Source organism: Giraffa tippelskirchi, chromosome 1 (assembly GCF_054371585.1).
Source record: "Giraffa tippelskirchi isolate mGirTip1 chromosome 1, T2T-mGirTip1v1.2.pri, whole genome shotgun sequence".
Lineage (NCBI taxonomy): Eukaryota > Metazoa > Chordata > Mammalia > Artiodactyla > Giraffidae > Giraffa > Giraffa tippelskirchi.
Genome location: NC_137275.1, coordinates 179287060 through 179309158, shown reverse-complemented (window position 1 = coordinate 179309158; position 22099 = coordinate 179287060). Strand labels below are relative to the sequence as shown.

Genomic DNA, 22099 nt, shown 5'->3' with positions numbered 1-22099 from the left:
GTCCTGAGTGGACTTCAAAGTCGTTTATTTTGGGAACACCAAACCATGTTCATCTCCTGAAGAAAAGAGGAAGGAGAGATTTGGAGCTAGATAATAACACAGCCTAGATTAATTACTGGTGATGCATGTGGAAACATGGAAAGAAGGGCTCCCCTCAGCCTGTTCGTTCCAAAATGGGTTCAACAACAACCCATTCTTCCAACCTGCACCCCTGAGTGGAGGATTATCAATGAGAATACCCACAAAATATCAAAAGCTGCAAGGTATGCTTGAGAAAAGTGCAAAGCTGAGAGCACAGACTCCTCCCCCAGCCCCAGCTGGCTCTGCCTCTAACTAGCTTCCCTCTGGATCTCAGTTTTCTCATCTGAAGGGGCTGCAGGTTCAGTATGTGAAAACTACACATCACCTATAAATTAGAAACCACAAAGTTCCTGTGATTATATGCTGGAATTATTTCCCAATCATGAGTCACCTCTCAGTCTCTGACTTTGCAAATACAAATTCCTCCCCAGTGATAGAAATTGTAACGGTTAATCATTTTATGGGTAGGCTGTACACAATGAATGCTCGTGTGCAGTACCATCTGGGAAGTTGAGGCAAAGGAAATAGCTCCTAAAACCCTCCTGGGATTGAAACGAAAAACAAGACAGGTTGTGACATCAACTACCTTTTGATCAAACTAAATAATACAAATATCAATGTTAAATTATGTGTGCATACTTTTTATTTTTGCCTTCTGTGGCAAAGCACAGGGAATTCTTTGCTTTTAGCCTTTAATGCAAGATTATAAAGGAAGAACAGGAAAGACAGACACAGAATTTCAGCATTTTAGAGCTGCAAGTGACTTTAAAGATTTGACCCAAGTCCCTCATCATTTCAATGAGGAACAAAATGAGGGGTCCAAGATGTGAAACAGCTAATTCCAGTATTAACTTCCTGAAGCATGTTCTCTCAATTTACCTCACCTACGCCAACCATAACTGGACAATACCACCACTTACATACCAAACAAACAAGCGAAAAAATAAAAACCATGAAAAGAAAAGACAAATAGCCAAACCTCTTTTACTGTTTCCTCCATTACAACTAGAGGAACCATGCAAAGGGAAGAGAGTTAATCAGGATGAACATTTCTGAGACAGGAACAGTTCACCTTCTAGCCTGCATCCAGAACCAATTCCTCACCCCAAGATACAGCTACGCCATATTTCCACCCACTACTTTCCTATATCTCTCTACAAGAAGGCAAGCATCAGACCTTTGGAAGAGAATTGTTATGAGAGTAACACTGTCCTTTAACAAATCAGCCACGTACTACCATATCATCAAATAAACATTGGATGAATAAAACACAAATGCTAACAATCTGTTCTTTTTCACCAAGAAGCATGATTTTCTATTAATTTCTCCCCTCTTTGGTTCCCTATGAATCCAGGGAAGTTACTCAAGAGCATCTTAGCAAAGAAAAAAATGGGTAGTTCCATATGAGAACTGTTTATCTAAATTCAGTCAGCATTAGAGACCCAAGTTACTGGAATTACTTAAGAACTCACCGCTTTCCAATCCGTTTTGCCTCACTATTCAGATGGATGTGGGATGCTACATTCTTCCTACCATGGAAAACACACACATTGGCCATTCTGATACCTCACCACATCTGATAATATTTCGATGTCCATACCCTCCAGACCAGAACACCCTAGATGATACAATTAGAATTCAAATGCACAGACTGTTAGAAGCGAAAGGGACTCTCAAGAGAATTGAATCACATCTCCTCTCTTTATAACTGAAGAAACACAGCTGCAGTGGAACAGAGACTTGTCCCTCCTCACATGGCTAGATAACGGTAGTGCCAGATCTGAAGGCTATGTCTCCAGTCTTCTGGTTCAAGCTCTTTCCACAGCCCCTGCTACTTTCCAGCATCACTGCAGGCTTTCTAAACACTCTCAAAGGGTTAGGTGGAGCTCTTCCTTGGGAGTCAGCCCCTCCCATTTCAGAGCTGCCTCTGCTCTTCCACTGCATGAATTATAGATGCAAGAAGTTACTAAAGCCTGAATAGGCAGATGAGTTCCCTTTCTTGACCCATTCTGTCAATCAGGAAGGTGGTCGGCAACACTTAGAGTTATCAGTTCCTCCCATAGTTAAATTCTTGTTTTAATTCATCTAAAATCCACTGTCACTATGCAATGTGCATAGCACACTGAAGAAGGAGCATTCTGGTTTTGAATTATGTGACCAGTTCAGTCATCTGGTTCATGTCTAAGAATTATATATATGGCTGGTTGGTGTGCATAATTTGGGGCAGCAGCCTTCTAACAACTGTTTGATGATTCTTCGACAGGAAATCTGGTTGCATTAAATTCCTTCCTTCTGGCTCCAGAGATGCCCATCTAAGCAGGCACTAATGGCTAATAAGACTAACAGAGGAATAACAGGGTTCACAGGAAAGAGAATTCAACTTGACATTGTAATTATTTGCATTAGAACCTTGCCTCTGCCCATCACCAGCAGACCAACTTTAATACTCGTGGTTTCTAAGCCTCTCCCGTAAATCTGTAAATCTGTAAGATGTTGAACAGATCTAAACTTGATTCATATATAAGACATTATTGGTCCAATACTATAATTTGATAGTATTGTCAAAGTATAGTAGTGGACCAATACTATAATCTGATGATCGGTTAACTCCAGAAATAAGAAGACAACAATAATATGGAAAATGTTAAACACTCTGTGTCTGGGCTCCTACCGGTCTAACTATAAAACCCTGCTCAGCAACTTATTAGTTGTGTAATCTTGAGCAAGTTTCATCATCGTTATCTTTTATTTATCATTAAAAAGTTCAAAAATACTCAAAATAGAAGACCAGGATTAACTAAAATGATACACTATCTCCAGCTTAAGTAATTTTCAGTATTTTGCTAATATCCTTTCATCTCTCTTTCCCAACACTTCCCCCCCTCCGAGGTATTTTAAAACACATTTGGGCAAGCTGTTGTTTTAAAGATCTCTGTGCTTCAGTTTTTTCATCTAGGAAATGAAGATTATAACATCGAATTCATGGGGTAGCACTGTACTGAGTATTCCGTAAGTGTTAACTATTATTATCTATGATGGTACCTATGCACACCCCTCCTCTGACGGGCTCCCTGCAGCTATGCGCGCCAGGTTCAGGACAGAGGTTGTTAAACAAAAGGCCTGGAAGAACACAAGTCCTGCGTCGCTAAGGCTGCGAGCACCCTCTTCAGGCAGCCCTCCTTTAGAACAGCTCAATTTAAGGAGGAAGTTTGTCCTTCGCAGGCTCTCGTCTCCACGCGTAAAAATGGGGCGGGAACAGGAAATGGGATGGGGCCGAATTCCGGGCGCCGGGAGGCTGCGGAGAAGAGCCGAGAGAGTGGCAGCTGGAAGCCGTTAGCAAGAGCTGAGATGTTCCGGATCGAGGGCCTTGCGCCGAAGCTGGACCCGGAGGAGATGAAACGGAAGATGCGCGAGGATGTGATCTCCTCCATACGGAACTTCCTCATCTATGTGGCACTGTTGCGAGTCAGTAAGTACCCTCCCAGGGAGCTCGCCGCCACCTGCCCACTCGGCTCTGGTCCCACCGGCCTTGTGGGGGCCTTGGAGCAAGAGCTAAGCAGTTGCGAGGAGCAAGAGCTGTGCACGTGGAGGGCGGCGGGCGCAGGCGGGCAAGGCTTAGGATTGGCGGGTCGGGGTGGGGTTACCTAGTGCACGCGGCGATCCGGACCACGAGGTTAATCACTCAGCCCCTCCTTTTCTTAAGGACGATTGGGTTGAAAGAGCCTCTGAGGTTTGTGGGTGCGATCCCGGGGGTCGGGAAGATCCCCTGGAGAAGGAAATGGGAACCCACTCCAGTATTCTTGCCTGGGAAATCACATGGACTGAGAGCTCAAGTATATGGGGTCGCAGAGTCGGATGCGACTTGGCGACTAAACAACAAAACTAACTATCCCCAGGAGCAACCCCCTCGTTTTGCAAACAGAAAAACTGGTATCTAGAGTGGAGTAATAGCTGGCTCAAGGTCATTCAGCGATTCAGTGAATGATCTTGACCTAGAATCCAGAGTTCTTAACTGACTGCCAAGTTTCCTTCCGTTAGTGCTGACCTCTGAAATCCAGAAGATTTTGTTCTTTTTATTTGTACAGAGGGTGAAGTAGGTAATTACTTTTTCTTTTTTTTTTTTAAGAAGAAAGGATCAATAGGGTTAATGGTAATGCCTGAGCATTTATTTGGTTTTTACATTTGGTAGAAACTATTTGCATTGCCTGATCTTGGCCTAAGTCTCTGTATATCCTCTTTGCAAATAAGAACTCCACTTTCAGAGGACTTACGCAAAGTAGTAGAATTATAGGCACACAGTACTGGAGCTAGACAGAGTTTTATAGATGAGTGCTCTAGTTTTACTGATAGGAATCTCAGAAGTGAATTGCCCCTGTTGCTAGATGTCCAGTTCAGTATTCTTTTTCATTGTTCCTTGTTTTATATTGTTGATAGGTCTGGATAGAGAGGCAGAGGTAATTCAGATAAATGAAGGCCATACCACGGTCCTCTTGTGTTAAGGTTCATGTTGGGCCTAAGGCCAGAGTTCTTGAGGTCGGGTCTCTCTTACTCTGTCCCTTTCACTGTCTGTGGTGTTACTCTGCTTCCCCAGGAGAGGGAGCCCTTGGAAAACGGAAACTACCAAGTCATCTTGCTCCTTCAACAGCTTGCAACTCCCAACTTGACTAATTTCCTCCTCTTACCTTTTTTTGGTTGACTTAGTTGCCAGTGAAATATTCGCTGCTTTTCAATGACCTTTGTATTTGAGATGAATCAGTTTAAAAACAAAACAAAACAATACTGATCCTTACCACTTTTTAAATTGAGATATAATTTGCATGTTATTCACTTAATCCATTTAAAGTATACAGTTCATTGGTTCTTTGTATAGTCAAGATTTGTGCAGCCATCACCACAATCTATTTTAAAACATTTTCTTCCCTTCTTAAAGAAACGCCATGCCCATTAGCTGTCATTCTCCCATTTTCCCCCTTCCCTAGCCCCTGGCAACCACTAAGGGACTTTTTGTCTTTAGAGGTTTCCCTATTCCAGATATTTTTTATATAAATGGAACTGTATAGTATGTGACCATGTCTAGCATAATGTTTTTAAGGTTTGTCCATACTGTAGCATGCATCAGTATTTCCTTTTTATTGCCAAATAATATTCTATTGTATGGATACACCACACTTTATCCATTCTTTTGATGACTGCTACTTTTTTTTCTGTTAAGAATTAGAGTTTTTGTTTAAGTATTTAATGTATTAAATACATTAGTAATATTGTGTAATCATCACCACCATCTCCAGAACACTTTTGTAAAACTGAACTCTATAGCTGTTAAACAGTAATTCCCCATTCCCTGCTCCTCCCAGCTGCTGGCAGCACCTCCCCATCTTTTTTTTTTTTTTTTTTAAGGAACCACTATACTGTGTTCCATAGCAGCAATACCATTTTTACGCTCTCAGAAACAGGGTACAAGAGTACCATTTTTCCACATCCTTGCCAAGTTTTTTGACAGTAGCCATCCTCGTGGGTGTGAAGTGATATCTCACTGTAGTTTTGTTTTGCATTTCTCTAATGGTTAATGATGCTGAGCATCTTTTCCCATGCTTATTTTGGCCACAGCACTGTTACACAAGACAATAATATCACTTCTTTAGATCCCTATGACAGCACTTCCTTGTTTGCTAGACATTTTTATCTATACCACCCTACTCATAATAACTGAAATAGGACTGTATCAGATGTGAACTGAAGCACACAAATAGTATATGACTAATCAGTGGGGGAACAAAAATATGTGTCTAGCTTTCTGGATCCCAACTTCAAAGTGAGAGATGCCATTTTGTTTCTTCCAGAGTTTTGTTCCTTTGACGGTTACATCACAAAGTAAAAACTTGTCATTTGACGGAGGATTAGATTTCTTCTTTATGTCCTAAGAGGAGAACTACATGAAGAAAAGATTTTATATAGTGTAAGAGTGAACTTTATAATAGTTGTAGCTGCAGGACAGTGGGATGGGCTCCCTTGAAAGACAGTGATTGGCTTTTGCTGGGTGCACAGGCCAAGGCTTAGCCATCATTTGTTTGAAAAATGTGTTGAACTGTAAAGTTTATCTCCCAGTCCTGTAATTCCATAATGTAACTTGTGATGATCTGGATCTGAAAACAAACTCTGGGTTTATTTTCCTTTCAGCTCCTTTTATCTTAAAGAAATTGGACAGCATATGAAGAGTGGATGTCACGTGTGAATGCATGGTATGAAGAACCTGGCTACAGTTTCTTCTCCTGTCTGCAAGTGAATAGGCCCAGAAAGATGTAAGAGACTCTTCGACTGAATGGACGTAAAAATTCTACTTGTTAAGAACAATTTTGACTGTGGTAACTGACCTTTATAGCTAAAACTCTTTGGCAAGTATGAAGAGACGTTTTACGGTCATAGTATTCCCTTATACCTGTGATATCAGCCTCGATGAATGTTGGTGTAATTGTACATCATGATGTCAAACTCCATTTTCTAGCAAGTATGAATTATAAGGGAATTATGTCTGCAATGGCCCTGTCTTGTGAGTCATTTCTGTGTACTTTTTTACTTCTGTTTGGAGTATATTTGTTAAAGAATTCCTATTAGTTATGTTTTATGGAAGCCAGCACACAAACATGTCATTTAAGCACGGGACTATTAGTCTGTATTTTTAATAAGAAAAATAGGGCTTGTATTTTTCTTAACCCACATTTTTGCTGCAAACGAACAATCACTGGTGAGACTACTGTAACATTGAGACTATTACAAACCACATTAAATTGAGTTCCTCCTGTTTGGGACTGGAGAATTTGCTAGTCCTGATAAAACAACATGGTTCTATTCTTAAGCAGTCTTTATGAAAGGCAGCATTACTGCTTGAGGCTGAGAATATGTAATACCACCAAAGGGGAAAATGCTGTATTTTTAAAGTCAGGCAGTTCTCCAGGTTTGTTGGGAGAGGGGGAGAGTCATTAACTTTCCTCCCAGATACCATGACATTCACCTCTTTTTCAAGAATTACATTGAGTTTACCTGTCTATAAATAACGATTATGTTATTTTATGATTTTTCTGTTTTAGACGTTGCCTGCTGACTCCTGCATGTGGGGATTATGTCTCTTTCCCGTCCTTACCTCTGTCTGTCACACATCTCATTTCTGCTTCCTTTCTGTGTACTTATTAGTGTGATTTTCATTAGATTGATTTCATTAGGACTCCAAACACTATTTGTTGTTGCCTTTTCCTGCATATCCTTTTGATTTTCCTAGGCTTAGTTTTCTGAACTTATCACACTAAATCAGCTAAACTTTTTGCCATGCATTTAAATTGCTCAGTGTTCAGTGTCATGAGGGGTGCTGTTTTGTCTTAAGTCTTTCCTGGAAAAAGGGCTTATTTGGGGCAAGCTGAATTTGGCTTATGGGACACCTGCTCTAAAGTACAGGGCAGAATCTGGCAAAGTGTGAAACAGCCTCCAACATTACAGAACTGTTTTATTATTTTAAAGTGAGATGCTTGTTCTCTTGCAAATATTTATAAGGAAGATGATTTAACTTAAGGTCTGGCTTTTTAAGGGCTTCCCTGGTGGCTCAGATGGTAAAGAATCTGCCTGCAACATGGGAGACCCAGGTTCAATCCCTGGGTCAGGAAGATCCGCTGGAGAAGGGAATGGCAACCACTCTAGTATTATTGCCTGGAGAATTCCATGGACAAAAGTCCCAGAGATTAATAACTCATTTATCAGTTACAGTTTCTGTTATATGCCATGGTCTTGTGCCAGAAGCTGGGAATGGACAATCATGGGACTGCCATTTTGGGGTCTATAATTCATCAAAGGAGGCCACACAAATGGATATCTGAAGGACCCCACCTTGCTGCTGGTTCAGATTTGAAGGAATAACTACAGTTATCTTATGGGGGAAAGGGTAGAGAAGGGGGAGCCAGGTAGGAATTGGTTAAGGTGTTCAAATCATATTGATCAAGAGAAGTTCAAAATTGCTTACTTAAACCTAGATGCAATGTGGGCCTAGATTGGAAGGGAAGGTCAAAGAGGATGGAATGAGCAAACTAGTACATGTTTATTCGGAGGAATGTAGTGTAGGGAAAAGAAAGAATTCAGGGAAGACTCTGGAGGTGCAGGGAGTATCTTAGATTATCTGGGTGGACCCAGTGTAATCGCACGGGTTTTATAAGAGGGAGAAAGAAAGCTGAGTCAGAGATGTTACAACAGAAGCAGAGGTTGGAATGATACAGCCACACGCCAAGGAACGTGGGCCACCTCTGTGTTCCAGAAGCTGGGAAGGGTGGGGCACAGGTTTTCCCCTAGAACCTTGGGAAGGACTGCAGGTCTGCAAACACCTTGACTTTAACCCCTCAAGACCTGTTTCAAACTTCTGATGTTCACAACCATAAGGTAATTTGTGTTGTTGTAAGTCTGAATAATTTATTAGAGCAGCAATAGAAAACCAGTACATTTATAGCACTCCTTCCTCATTTCCTGTTATTGTGGCCTCATCCTCTTCAGATCTAGGGTAAATCCCTTATCTGTTCCACCATCTTTGGCAGAATTTTATTATTCATTGATCAGGCTTGAAGTACTTTCTGGTCCTGGATTATCTTTTCTTATAAACTTCCTCAGCTGTGACCATGGCTTTAATTACCATCTATCTAGAAGAAAGTCCCAGTGTTTATTTCAAGTTGAAATGTTGTCCATGTTTGGCTATTCATCTGCTCACCTAGCATCTCCATCTCAGGTATTTCCAGCTTGGCAGGTCCAAAACTGGACCCATAATTTTCACTTGAAATTTTTTGCTTAAATTCAGTAAATGGCTCCATCAACATAGCTGCTTAAACTACAAATTAGGGACTCTTCCTTGAATCCTTAATCACATCTCCAAACCCCCTCTTGCCATATGAGATACATATTAACAGGTTTGGAGGTTAGGACACTAGTCATTTTGAGGTGGGGGCATTCTGACCACTACTTGTAATAAAGGTTTAGATTTGGTGGGGAAAAGTTGAAAGTTTCCTCCTGCCAAGATCTGCTTTCTCTGGAAAGTCATTTTCAGACCCCAGCCTTCCTTAATCACTCAACCCCACAGCAATAGCCTAGATTTAGATTTGATTTCTTTCCTCCATTACAAATAGCTCAGCCCCACTGCTGCTGCTGCTAAGTCGCTTCAGTCATGTCCGACTCTGTGCGACCCCATAGACGGCAGCCCATCAGACTCCACCGTCCCTGGGATTCTCCAGGCAAGAATACTGGAGTGGATTGCCGTTTCCTTCTCCAGTGCATGAAAGGGAAAAGTGAAAGTGAAGTCGCTCAGTCGTATCCGACTCTTAGCGACCCCATGGACTGTAGCCTACCAGGCTCCTCCGTCCATGGGATTTTCCAGGCGAGAGTACTGGAGTGGGGTGCCATTGCCTTCTCCGTCAGCCCCACTAGACCCTCTCATGATCTGTTTATCTTGCCACTTCGTCTCTGTGCTTCACCACCCTCATGCGTCAACTCACTCCACTAGCCAGCGTTGTAATCATTCTTGCACACACCTTCAAATCTCTTCCCTCCCTCTAGCGTCATTGTACTTTTCTGGCAAAACCCCATCCTGGTTAAATCCTACTCTCTGCAGCTGAAGTGTCTGCAAAGAAACAAACACCCTGACAGGTTCTACCTGGAAAATAATGACTGTTGAATCTCAACTGGGTCCTGTAGAACCACTGCATTTCCTTAGTTCGTTCTAATCCACTAGATAGACATGTCACACCTTCTCAGACCTCTAGGATGTCCCCTTATCTTCAAGCTCAGGTGACAATGTTGCTTCTTCTTTCCCCAAGATAATAGCAGCATCCAGAGGAAAGCTCCTATAAACTTACCCTGTGATGACCCACCCACCAGTACCTGTACCCTCCCTCCCATTAGGAAAGTTAAAGTGTTAGTCGCAGAGTGGCATCCAACTCTTTGTGACCCCATGGACTGTAGCCCATCAGGCTCCTCTGTCCATGGGATTCTCCAGGCAGAGATGCAGGATACACAGGTTTGATACCTAGGTCAGGAAGATTCCATTAGGAAAGCCCTCTCCTATTTAAGTCCAAACTCCTCAATCCCACCTGCATCAGCTACCCAATGATCGTGACCCATCAATTCTCCCTCCCTTCTCTTTTATTGGATCATTCCCTTTAGGATTCAAAAGGGCTGTGATTTCCTCTGACTTTTAAAAAAAAGCCCTGTTGCAAATTTGTTCCCCTGGAGGAGATGCTGAGATTTTGTACAGGAGGTTTTAGGGGGAGCATTTGGGGGGTCGGGGAAACACTTTCGAGAGCAAGTAAAACAAGTTTGGGCAGGGGGAGAAGTTGAACTGGTGCAGCTGCAAATAGGGTGATCAACCATGCAGGACTATCCCAGTTTAGCACGGAAACCTCAGTCCTGGGCAAGCCAGAATAGTCACCCTGGTTGAAAAAGCAGCTTTATTCAGTCCCAGTTATCTGATGCTAGGTGGCCCTTCAGAGAAGTCCTGAGCAAGGCCAGAGGGCAGGGCCTTTCTGCCCTTGCATTGCCTAGCCACCCCACAGGGGCTGCTGGGCCGGTGTACTGTATGCAGGCAGCTTCCTTCAGCTGAAGGCATCTCCTGAGGGGGATGCAGCTGTGTGGTGTCTGTAGCCAACCCTCGTAGCTGCTGGCGGGTTGAGTTCCCTCATCCCAAGTTGACATCTGGGTGGTTCGGCACAGCATCCACCATAATCCTCTTGAATCCTCACCCCTCTTCGTCTTCCATCCCATTTCTCTGCTCTCAGTTAAATGCTTCAAGAAGGCTGTTTCTATTTTCATTCCTTCCTCCTGTTATCTCCCGAACCCATTTCAGTTAGGTTTGCATCCCCACCAATCTTGTCAAGGTTAACTAACCTGTCTTGCCCTTTCAGCAGCATTCAACACACTTCCTTACTATTTTAACCACCTTACAGGCAGGCCGCCTTGATTTTCCTCCTATCCATCCTTTCTGTTCCACTCATCCATCCTTTCTCAGGTTCTTTTGCTGGTTCTTCATCTCTAACCTCTGGTGGTGTCCCAGGCTTCACTCCTCAGTCCTCTTTATTTACAGTAGAGATTCTGCACTGACTCTTGGTTTTCCCATCTGATCTTTTGGCCCAAAATACCTTTCCTTTCTTTTCAGTGGAGAGAAAAGTCCCTGTTCTGAAAAACAGAATCCCTTAGTTTTGTTTTCCAAAGAGATGTGTATCACTAACGTGACCTTTTGAGCTGTTTCCATTAGGTCAGTTTGTTGGTTTCACAGCTAAGGTATATACAGTCATCTGATGACAAGGATGACAGTTGACCTACTATAACTTACTCTCCCCCAATTTGTATGTTTATTTAGGAGGGAAGAAAGTAGCTAAGTGCACATATGTTTGTGATACCAAGAGACTGAAGACTACTTTTTATGGGACAGTGTGGAAACATAATGAAGACTCCTGTTGGGTGTGATACAGCAGTGGGAACGTACGTGATGCTCTTCTTCCCCAAATTCAAATTGCATTGTCTCTGATTATCTGAGCTGATAGAAGAAAAACAATATATAAATTACTTGAAATAATAAAGATATCGCAAAAAAAATGTTTAGAAATGTGCTAGATGAAAATTAGAACCAGGAAATGATCTAACGAATTGCCCATCTTACCATCATTACTAAAATTCAGCATCTATATATTTTTGGTATACTTTTGAATAAAACTTAATAAGCTTACTATTGAACCTTCACATCAATTATAGAATTTCACTCAATGTTTGTAATAACCATTGTCTTCATTAGTCACAGTGTAAGATATGGATTCTTTACTGAACATAAAAATAAAAGTGTAAGTTAAACCTTAAACCTATTAAATCTTGAGAAAATCATTCTTAGTAAAATACTGTTGTTAGCTTAGTGAAACAATGATGCTGTTAAAGAAGCTGAAGAGAAGGCATTTAATTTAACATCTGCTTTTTCCTCTTTAACCAAACCCTCACTGTTGTTAGCAAGCATTCTACTGTTTAGAAGTTCATCACCATAAAAATAATTTGTATTTTTTACTTTATTGTTACCAAGTTGCAAGGTGCTTATTTATTCCTGATCTGACAGAAAGCACTTAAAATTTTTTTCAGCCTGTTTTCTTAAGCATATCAAACTTAGACCACTCTTAATAATTTCACCTTTCTTGAGTTTACAGTGAATAGCAGAGAAAGAACCGGGGGGGTGGGGGGAGCAGGGGGGATGCTAGAAACTGCTAGATACTGTAGACTCAGATTATCACTTATTTTCTTCCTTCCAATTCCATATGTAAATAAGATAGTAAAATGGCATATTTGTAATACTCATTTCTTGGTAGGAAAAGGACTCATGATAAATATGTCTTCATGTTTATGGGTAACTGATGTTTTTTTTCACATAAAATTTTAAGAGTCAGTGGATGCTAGGTGTCAGGTATGTCAGGTACTTGGGAATCAAAGAATGCATACTAGGGACAGTTTTCATACACAGATGCCTCTTGCCAAAGGAGAAGTTCAAATATAATAGGGAAAAGAACACTGGCAGTGTCAGGCACCATGTGCAGAGGGCTTTTCCAAAGCAGGCTGCAAACCACACAAGAAGCTTTTAAACAAAGACCTACTGAATCAGAACTGCTATGGATGGAGCTTAGGAAATGTATTTTTTAAAGCAACCAGTGGCTTTCAGACACTGCCTGTTGTCTAGGCCTCCGAAAAATATTCTCAATCTCCTTGGTGGAGGTGTTCACATTCACAGATACTTATTTTTTTAGTGACTACAGAGGACCAGGCACTGTGGTAGGTGAGGGATACAGAAGAGAAGATTTCAGTCATTGTACCAATCCTTAAGAGGCTTACAAAATACCAGGGGAGTTGGATAGTACCTAGATTCCTCAATAATTAAGTCATTATGTAAACTGCTATAAGAGGAAACTAACGTGACTGTGAGAACATGGAATAAAGAAGCCCTGGCCTCCTGGGTTGGGGAAGAAGCACGGAGGGGGTTCCCTGTGGAAGTGACTGATTTGGATGAATAGGAACTGTCCACATAAAAGTGTTGGGGGGAGGAGGGGCCGAAAAAATGCTAAAGTATATGTGTTAAGGAAGACTGTTAAGTGTGACTGAAGTGTATACAGCACTGAAAGCAAGAAGACCTTTGGTTCTTTTAGGAACTCTTGTTTATTGTGTTTTCATACTTTGGTCTTAAGAAAAGAGATCCCATCCTGACATCTGCTGGCTAGTATATATACTGCAATTCCAAGTTATACAATACAAGAAAGCCTCAGTAACCTATTTATTAAAGGCTACAATAATAAATTATAAATAAAGCACCACGACTCTTCCCTACTCTATTATAGATGTCACCCAGGAGACGTGAACAGTTGCTACTTGCGTGCACTCGGTATTACAGCTATGCTTAGGGGGTGCCACTTGCCTGCTTTTGTGCAAGTTCACAAAAACATAGAAATCACACATGAATCGACTTGTTGCTGAGATGTAAAAATATTACACAATCACTTAGTCTTTTAAACACAGTGCCTTATGACATATTTTCAGTTATAATAAAAGGTTCTTAAATTGTCTTCAGAAACACACAGCTGACTTGAGTCCAATAAGCATTCTGCTAAAGCTAACGATCTCCTCTAAGCACTTCTGATTATTTTACCTGTTTCTCGGTCACATGCGTAGTATTTTCTTAGGCCTATAAAGGATAAGAATACAGATTTTAACATTACACGAACAACTGTACAGTGATGCTGCTACATTTGAAACTATGTTCCCTTGGCAGCTGCCTCACTGTGCAACTGAAATCTTCAACAATCCCCTGACTTTAAAAGATAAATTTGGTGAATAAAGGGTGATTCAGAGACATCAAAATGTAATGTAGAAAATGTGGGCTGTTGAAGAGTACAGGTTTATGCCAGGAAGGAACACTAGAATCAGTTCAAAGTCCTCAGCTCTGCTATTAATGTGACTCTATGAGTCAGATTTTCTTAACTTGCAAACACCAAAATCCAGTTTTGGTAGATGTAAGGAGAAAAAAATTCATTATGGAAGGATTATAGGTAGCATCACCAGGAGGCCTGGAGACTAGGCCACTGGAACATCCCCCTTTGTCACTCCACACAACTGGTGCAGTGAGGACACCACCTTTGCTGAGGATTAGATGCCACCACTTACTACCAAGCCACAGTTCCCTGGACAATCATGGCAGGCAGTATTGCTCAGAAAACATCTTGCTGCATTTGCTATGGTTGCCGTAGAGAATTACTCCAAGATACAACTTTGTTGTATCTCTGATTCCAAGTCCAAGGAATATTTAATTTATAGCGTCAGGGTCATGTGGAAAAGGAAAAAAAAAATCAATTTGAGCTTCTGTAGTGAAAAGCATGCTCTGGTTGCCAGCAAGTTCATAGGATGGGGAATTCCCAAATGTAGGCACGAATTCAGATACTGGACAGCCAAAAAGGAATGACAGATGTCTACTATGTTGACCCTGGACAAATCACGCTGAGCCTCACTTTTCTATAAAACAAGGGAAATAACGTTCACATGGTTAAGGAGATGCGGTAGGTGTACTGACTCATTTTACAATAAATACCAACTATGTGCCAGAATGCAAAGATGTGCAGGTCCTTTCTAATCTAATGTAGGAGAAAAATCAATACACATCAAGTGGTGGGATAGAGGCAGGCATAGATGAGGTGAGGGCAGAAAGGAGGGGACTCAACTGCAGTTTACAAATGATGTTCTTGTATTTAAGCACTTATATTTAAAAACAAAATTTCCACGTGGCAAGTGATGTTTGTACCACTAACGAGAGAGACAGCATGCTCTTGTAGAAAGCTGTTGCACTCCTTTGAAAAGCTTAACTGTTTCATAGAAATGCCAAAACAGTAATGTTGGCTGGCACAAATCCAGAAACTCAGGCTTTTGATTGCTTTTTGACAGACATCAAGACTGCCCGTTTCATACAATGGGACACCCTTCAAAGGATTAAATACGGTATAGCTTTGCCCAAAGATGAGATAAATCATCACGCCCATTATAGTGTGATGTAGTCGGAACCTCCCCTGTTCTGATCTGACCTAAGTCAGAGTGGTCTGCTATTTGTATCTAGCTAGTGTGTACAATTTTGTCTTTGCTTAAAATAAATTGTTGGCCTTAGGCTTCGGGTGCTTGTGTTTTTGTGTTTCTCTTTCCATTTATAAAAGAAAAGCTGCATGGTAACTCAGGTGTCACCCAGAATCTGTAATAACAACAATTCATCATATGGTACTAATAGATGGAATATATTTTTAGAGAATACATTGTATAGAACTAAGGACTGAGATATGTCAGTGGGATCACTGAAGTCAGCTATTTCAAACCTCAGTATGGTGCAATGATTTGTTTTTCACAGCATTCTTAGGTTCAGTTCAGGTAAGTTGCTCAGTTGTGTCCAACTCTTTGTGACCCCATGGACTGCAGCATCCCCACTTCCCTGTCCAGCACCAACTCCCAGAGCTTGCTCAAACTCATGTCTGTTGAGTTGGTGATGCCATCCAACCATCTCATCCTCTGTCATCCCCTTTTCCACGTTTTCAATCTTTCCCAGCATCGGGGTCTTTTCCAATGACTCTGTTCTAAGCATTAGGTGGACAAAGTATTGGAGCTTCAGCATGAGTCCTTCCAATGAATATTCAGGACTGATTTCCTTTAGGATGGACTGGTTTGATCTCCTTGCAGTACAACAGACTCTGAAGAGTTTTCCAGCACCACAGTTCAAAAGCATCAATTCTTTGGCACTCAGCTTTATGATCCAACTCTCACATCCATACATGACTACTGGAAAAACCATAGCTTTGACTAGATGGACCTCTGTTGGCAAAGTAACATCTCTGCTTTTTAATATGCTGTCTAGGTTGGTCGTAGCTTTTCTTCCAAGGAGCAAGCCTCTTTTAATTTCATGGCTGTGGTCATGATCTGCAGTGATTTTGGAGCCCCCAAAAATAAAAGTCTGTCACTGTTTCCATTGTTTCCCCATCTATTTGCCATGAAGTGATGGAACCGGATGCCATGATCTTGGTTTCTTGAATTTTGAGTTTTAAGCCAGATTTTTCACTCTCCTCTTTCATCTTCATGAAGAGGCTCTTTAGTTCATCTTTGCTTTCTGCCATTAGGGTGGTATTGATATTTCTCCTGGCAATCTTGATTCCAGCTTGTGCTTCATCCAGCCCCACATTTTGCATGATGTACTCTGCATACACCCAAAAAAGATGTCCTTTTCATTATAGGGGACTGGAATGCAAAAGTAGGAAGTCAAGAAACACCTGGCGTAACAGGCAAATTTGGCCTTGGAGTCCAGAACGAAGCAGGGCAAAGGCTAATAGAGTTTTGCCAAGAGAATGCACTGGTAATAGCAAACACCCTCTTCCAACAACACGAGAGAAGACTTTACACGTGGACATCACCAGATGGTCAACACCGAAATCAGATTGATTATATTCTTTGCAGCCAAAGATGGAGAAGCTCTATACAGTCAGCAAAAACAAGACCAGGAGCAGACTGTGGCTAGATCATGAACTGCTTATTGCAAAATTCAGACGTAAATTGAAGAAAGTAGGGAAAACCACTAGTCCATTCAGGTATGACCTAGATTAAATCCCTTATTAGTATACAGAAGTGACAAATAGATTTAAGGGACTAGATCTGATAGAGTGCCTGATGAACTATGGACAGAGGTTCGTGACATTGTACAGCAGACAGGGATCAAGACAATCCCCATGGAAAAGAAATGCAAAAAAGCAAAATGGCTATCTGAGGAGGCCTTACAGATAGCTGGGAAGAGAAGAGAAGCGAAAAGCAAAGGAGAAAAGGAAAGATATTCCCATCTGAATGCAGAGTTCCAAAGAACAGCAAGGAGAGATAAGAAAGCCTTCCTCAGCGATCAGTGCAAAGAAATAGAGGAAAACAACAGATTGGGAAAAACTAGAGATCTCTTCAAGAAAATTAGAGATACCAAAGGAACATTTCATGCAAAGGTAGGCTCGATAAAGGACAGAAATGGTATGGACCTAACAGAAGCAGAAGATATTAAGAAGAAGTGGCAAGAATACACAGAAGAACTGTACAAAAAAGATCTTCACGACCCAGATAATCACGATGGTGTGATCACTCACCTAGAGCCAGACATCCTGGAATGTGAAGTCAAGTGGGCCTTAGAAAGCATCACTACGAACAAAGCTAGTGGAGGTGATGGAATTCCAGTTGAGCTATTTCAAATCCTCAAAGGTGATGCTGTGAAAGTGCTGCACTCAATATGCCAGCAAATTTGGAAAACTCAGCAGTGGCCACAGGACTGGAAAAGGTCAGTTTTCATTCCAATCCCAAAGAAAGGCAATGCCAAAGAATGCTCCAACTACCGCACAATTGCCCTCATCTCCCATGCTAGTAAACTAATGCTCAAAATTCTCCAAGCCAGGCTTCAGCAATACGTGAACCGTGAACTTCCAGATGTTCAAGCTGGTTTTAGAAAAGGCAGAGGAACCAGAGATCAAATTGCCAATATCCGCTGGATCATCGAAAAAGCAAGAGAGTTCCAGAAGAACATCTATTTCTGCTTTATTGACTATGCCAAAGCCTTTGACTGTGTGGATCACAACAGACTGTGGAAAATTCTGAAAGAGATGGGAATACCAGGCCATCTGACCTGTCTCTTGAGAAACCTGTATGCAGGTCAGGAAGCAACAGTTAGAACTGCACATGGAACAACAGACTGGTTCCAAATAGGAAAAGGAGTACGTCAAGGCTGTATATTGTCACCCTGCTTATTTAACTTATATGCAGAGTACATCATGAGAAACGCTGGGCTGGAAGAAACACAAGCTGGATTCAAGATTGCTGGGAGAAATATCAACAACTTCAGATATGCGGATGACACCACCCTTATGGCAGAAAGTGAAGAAAAACTAAAGAGCCTCTTGATGAAAGGGAAAGAGGAGAGTGAAGAAGTTGGCTTAAAGCTCAATGTTCAGAAAACTAAGATCATGGCATCTGGCCCCATCATTTCATGGGAAATAGATGGGGAAACAGCGGAAACAGTGTCAGACTTTATTTTTCTGGGCTCCCCCAAAATCACTGCTGATGGTGATTGCAGCCATGAAATTAAAAGACGCTTACTCCTTGGAGGGAACATGGCCAAACTAGATAGCATATTTAAAAGCAGAGACATTACTTTGCCAACAAAAGTCCGTCTAGTCAAGGCTGTGGTTTTTCCAGTGGTCATGTATGGATGTGAGAGTTGGATGGTGAAGAAAGCTGAGTGCCGCAGAATTGATGCTTTTGAACTGTAGTGTTGGAGAAGACTCTTGAGAGTCCCTTGGACTGCAAGGAGATCCAATCAATCCATCCTAAAAGAGATCAATCCTGGGTGTTCATTGGAAGGTCTGATGTTGAAGCTGAAACTCCAATACTTTGGCCACCTCATATGAAGAGTTGACTCATTGGAACAGACCCTAATGCTGGGTAGGATTGGGGGCAGGAGGAGAAGGGGACGACAGAGGATGAGATGGTTGGATGGCATCACTGACTTGATGGACATGGGTTTGGGTAGACTCTGGGAGTTGGTGATGGACAGGGAGGCCTGGCGTGCTGCGATTAATGGGGTCGCAAAGAGTCAGACACTACTGAGCGACTGAACTGAACTGACTCTGCATATAAGTTAAATAAGCAGGTGACAATATACAGCCTTGACGCACTCCTTTCCCAATTTGGAACCAGTCTGTTGTTCCATGTCCGTTTCTAACTCTTGCTTCTTGACCTGCATACAGATTTCTCAGGACGCAGGTAAGGTGGTCTGGTATTCCCATCTCTTGAAGAATTTTCCACAGTTTGTTGTGATCCAAAGGGATTGGCATAGTCAATGAAGGAGAAGTAGATGTTTTCCTGGAATTCTCTTGCTTTTTCCATGATCCAACAGATCTTGGCAATTTAATCTCTTGTTCCTCTGCCTTTTCTAAATCCAGCTTGAACATCTGGAAGTTCTTCGTTCACGACTGTTGAAGCCTGGCTTGGAGAATTTTGAGCACCACTTTTCTAGCGTGTGAGATGAGTGCAATTGTACAGTAGTTTAAGCATTCTTTGGCATTGCCTTTCTTTGGAATTGGAATGAAAACTGAAACCTTTTGCAGTCCTGTGGCCACTGCTGAGTTTTCCAAATTTGCTGGCATATTGAGTGCAGCACTTGCAGTGTCATCTTTTAGGATTTGAAATAGATCAGCTGGAATTCCATCACCTCCACTAGCTTTGGTTGTAGTCGTGCTTCCTAAAGCCCAGTTAACCTCGCACTCCAGAATGTCTGGCTCTAGGTGAGTGATCACACTGTCGTGGTTATCTGGGTCATGAAGATCTTTTTTGTATAGTTCTTCGTGTATTCTTGCCACCTCTTAATATCTCCTGCTTCTGTTAGGTCGATATCATTTCTTTCCTTTTTGTGCCCATCTTTGCATGAAATGTTCCCTTGGTATCTCTAATTTTCTTGAAGAGATCTCTAGTCTTTCCCATTTGTTTTCCTCTATTTCTTTGCATTGATCACTTAGGAAGGCTGTCTTATCTCTCCTTGCTATTCTTTGGAACTCTGCCTTCAGATGGATATATCTTTCCTTTTCTCCTCTGCCTTTTTTTTTTCTTTTCTCAGATATTTGTAAGGCCTCCTCAGACAACCATTTTGCCTTTTTGCCTTTTTTTTCTTGGGGATGGTTTTGATCACAGCCTCCTGTACAATGTTACAAACCTCCATCCATAGTTCTTCGGGCACTCTGTCAGATCTAAAACCTTGAATCTATTTGTCACTTCCACTATATAATCATAAGGGATTTGATTTAGGTCATACCTGAATGGTCTAGTGGTTTTCCCTACTTTCTTCAATTTAAGTCTGAATTTTGCAATAAGGAGTTCATGATCTGAGCTACAGGCAGCTCCTGGTCTTGTTTCTGCTGACTGTATAGAGCTTCTCCATCTTTGGCTGCAAGGAATATGATCAATCTGATTTTGATATTGACCACCTGGTGATGTCCATGTGTAGAGTTGTCTCTTGTGTTGTTGGAAGAGGGTGTTTGCTATGACCAGTGCGTTCTCTTAGCAAAACTCTATTAGCCTTTTCCATGCCTCATTTTGTACCCCAAGGCCAAATCTGCCTGTTATTCCAGGTATCTCTTGACTTTCTGCTTTGGCATTCCAGTCCCCTATGATGAAAAGGACATCTTTTTTTAGTGTTAGTTCTAGAAGATCTTGTAGGTCTTCAAGGTTCTTAGGTTAGATTTCTGTAGTTGACATTTTCTTCTAAAATCCAGAGGTCTGTATCAAAATATCTTTTAGTCTCCATTTGGCTGACACACAGGCATTTAAAATTTAACAAGTCCAACATTGAGTTATTGACCCCCCCCAAATATGTTCCCCTTATAATAGTTCACAAAATAGCATTTTCATGGGCCCAGTCACGTTAAGCTAAAAGACTGGGGAATCTCCGCAGTTTCCCCCATCAAGCCTTGAGGCTGACTACCTCAAAAAAGTACCTTGAATCTGTTTCCATCTTCACTACCATCACTCCAGTCCAAGTTTTAACCAATCTCCATGCTTCCACTCTTACTTTTGTCTATTCTCCACATAGTAGCTAGCATACTTCTTTTTTTTTTTTAATTAAGGTTTGGTCTGACACTTTGTGAACCCATGGACTGTAGCCTCCCAGCCAGGCTCCTACGTCCACAGAATTTTCCAGGCAAGAAAATGGGAGTGGGTTGCCATTTCCTTTTACAAGGGATCTTCCCCACGACTCCTATCATACTTCAAAAAAGGGAGGGGGGTCTCAAATTACCCATATCCTTCACCCCTTCAATGCCTTCCTTTTACATAAAATTTTAAAATCCTTATTGTGACTCACTAAATGTTGTGTGATCTGATCCGTACCTGGCTTTAATTTCACTTACACTGTTCTCTGTCAACACAATAAGCTTCAGACAAACTGGACATCTTCCATTTACCCAAAGAGCAATCTTCTCTCCTCTGCCCCACCCCACCCAAGAGCTTTCACTCAGGCTTTACCACCCTCTCTTCCGTCTGGCTAACTCCTGACCACCCTCCCTTGCCCCCTAGTTATAAATCTGGGTTCTTTCCATGCACTTACTACAAATTATTTAAATGATATCTGATTAATGTCTACCTTCTCCATTCAGAAATTAACTTAAGGAGGACAGAAACCACATCAGCTTTGTTCACGTCTGTGCTCATAATAACAGTAGCAGCAGCAATAACAGCTAACACCACGTGAGAGGTGTGTGTATACATAAAATTATTTAATATATACTCCCAGCATATGTTTGGACCATAGCCAGCGGTCAGTTCGTTGGTTGAATAAACCAGCCCCTCTGTGCACACCTACAAAGTTGCTCATTACCTCCTGGAACAGCGCATTGCTGCTGCTGCTGCTAAGTCGCTTCAGTCGTGTCCGACTCTGTGCGACCCCATAGACGGCAGCCCACCAGGCGGTCCCTGGGATTCTCCAGGCAAGAATACTGGAGTGGGTTACCGTTTCCTTCTCCAATGCATGAAAGGGAAAAGTGAAAGTGAAGTCGCTCAGTCGTCCGACTCTTAGCGACCCCATGGACTGTAGCCTACCAGGCTCCTCCGTCCATGGGATTTTCCAAGCAAGAGTACTGGAGTGGGGTGCCATTGCCTTCTCCAGGAACAGCGCATTACACCGACAGATAACTGGTGACTGGAAGAATCTTCATAGTGACCCTAGTCGCCTGCCTGCAATTTCCACCCACCGATTCTATTTCTGCTCCAGCGGGGCCACGCAGTACCAGCCCTAATCGTCCTTCCGCGAGCTCGACTTCGTAGGGTCTGAAGACTCATCCGCTCCGCTCACTTCTCCCCTTCCTTACCCTTCCTGCGGAGACTCCGGCTTCCTTTCCGCCATGGTGGTCCGGAAGCCCAGCCCGGCCGCGCGCCCGCCGCT

At 42.0% G+C, this 22099-nt stretch overlaps 2 protein-coding genes and 1 long non-coding RNA gene across 7 annotated transcripts in view; 1 reads left to right on the top strand and 2 right to left on the bottom strand.

Annotated features, from left to right (window-relative positions):
- Window positions 1–3687, bottom strand: part of FRMPD1 (FERM and PDZ domain containing 1) — a 165756-nt gene extending 162069 nt beyond the window's left edge. For both annotated transcript variants that reach the window (XM_081510639.1, XM_081510669.1), the window contains exon 1: window positions 3124–3687. The gene's annotated coding sequence lies outside the window, so the exon portion shown is untranslated. The remainder of the gene's footprint in view (window positions 1–3123) is intronic.
- The window catches only part of TOMM5 (translocase of outer mitochondrial membrane 5), a 35097-nt gene continuing 16343 nt past the window's right edge, over window positions 3346–22099 (top strand). The window contains exons 1-3 of one of the 4 annotated variants that reach the window (XR_014059715.1): window positions 3346–3550; window positions 6259–6380; window positions 11456–11577. Coding sequence is in view for 1 of the 4 variants with exons in the window: in XM_081510729.1 (XP_081366855.1) it covers window positions 3349–3550; window positions 6259–6293 (237 nt within the window). In the remaining 3 variants the exon portion in view is untranslated. Of the gene's footprint in view, window positions 3551–6258; window positions 11951–22099 lie in introns of those variants that run through there. The other 3 variants (XR_014059713.1, XR_014059714.1, XM_081510729.1) reach the window with 3 other exon arrangements.
- On the bottom strand, window positions 10531–22076 carry LOC145513764 (uncharacterized). Its single transcript, XR_014059716.1, has 4 exons — window positions 21909–22076; window positions 13769–13804; window positions 11582–11632; window positions 10531–10917 (listed from the first exon to the last, which is right to left on the bottom strand). It is a non-coding gene; the product is annotated as an uncharacterized LOC145513764 (long non-coding RNA).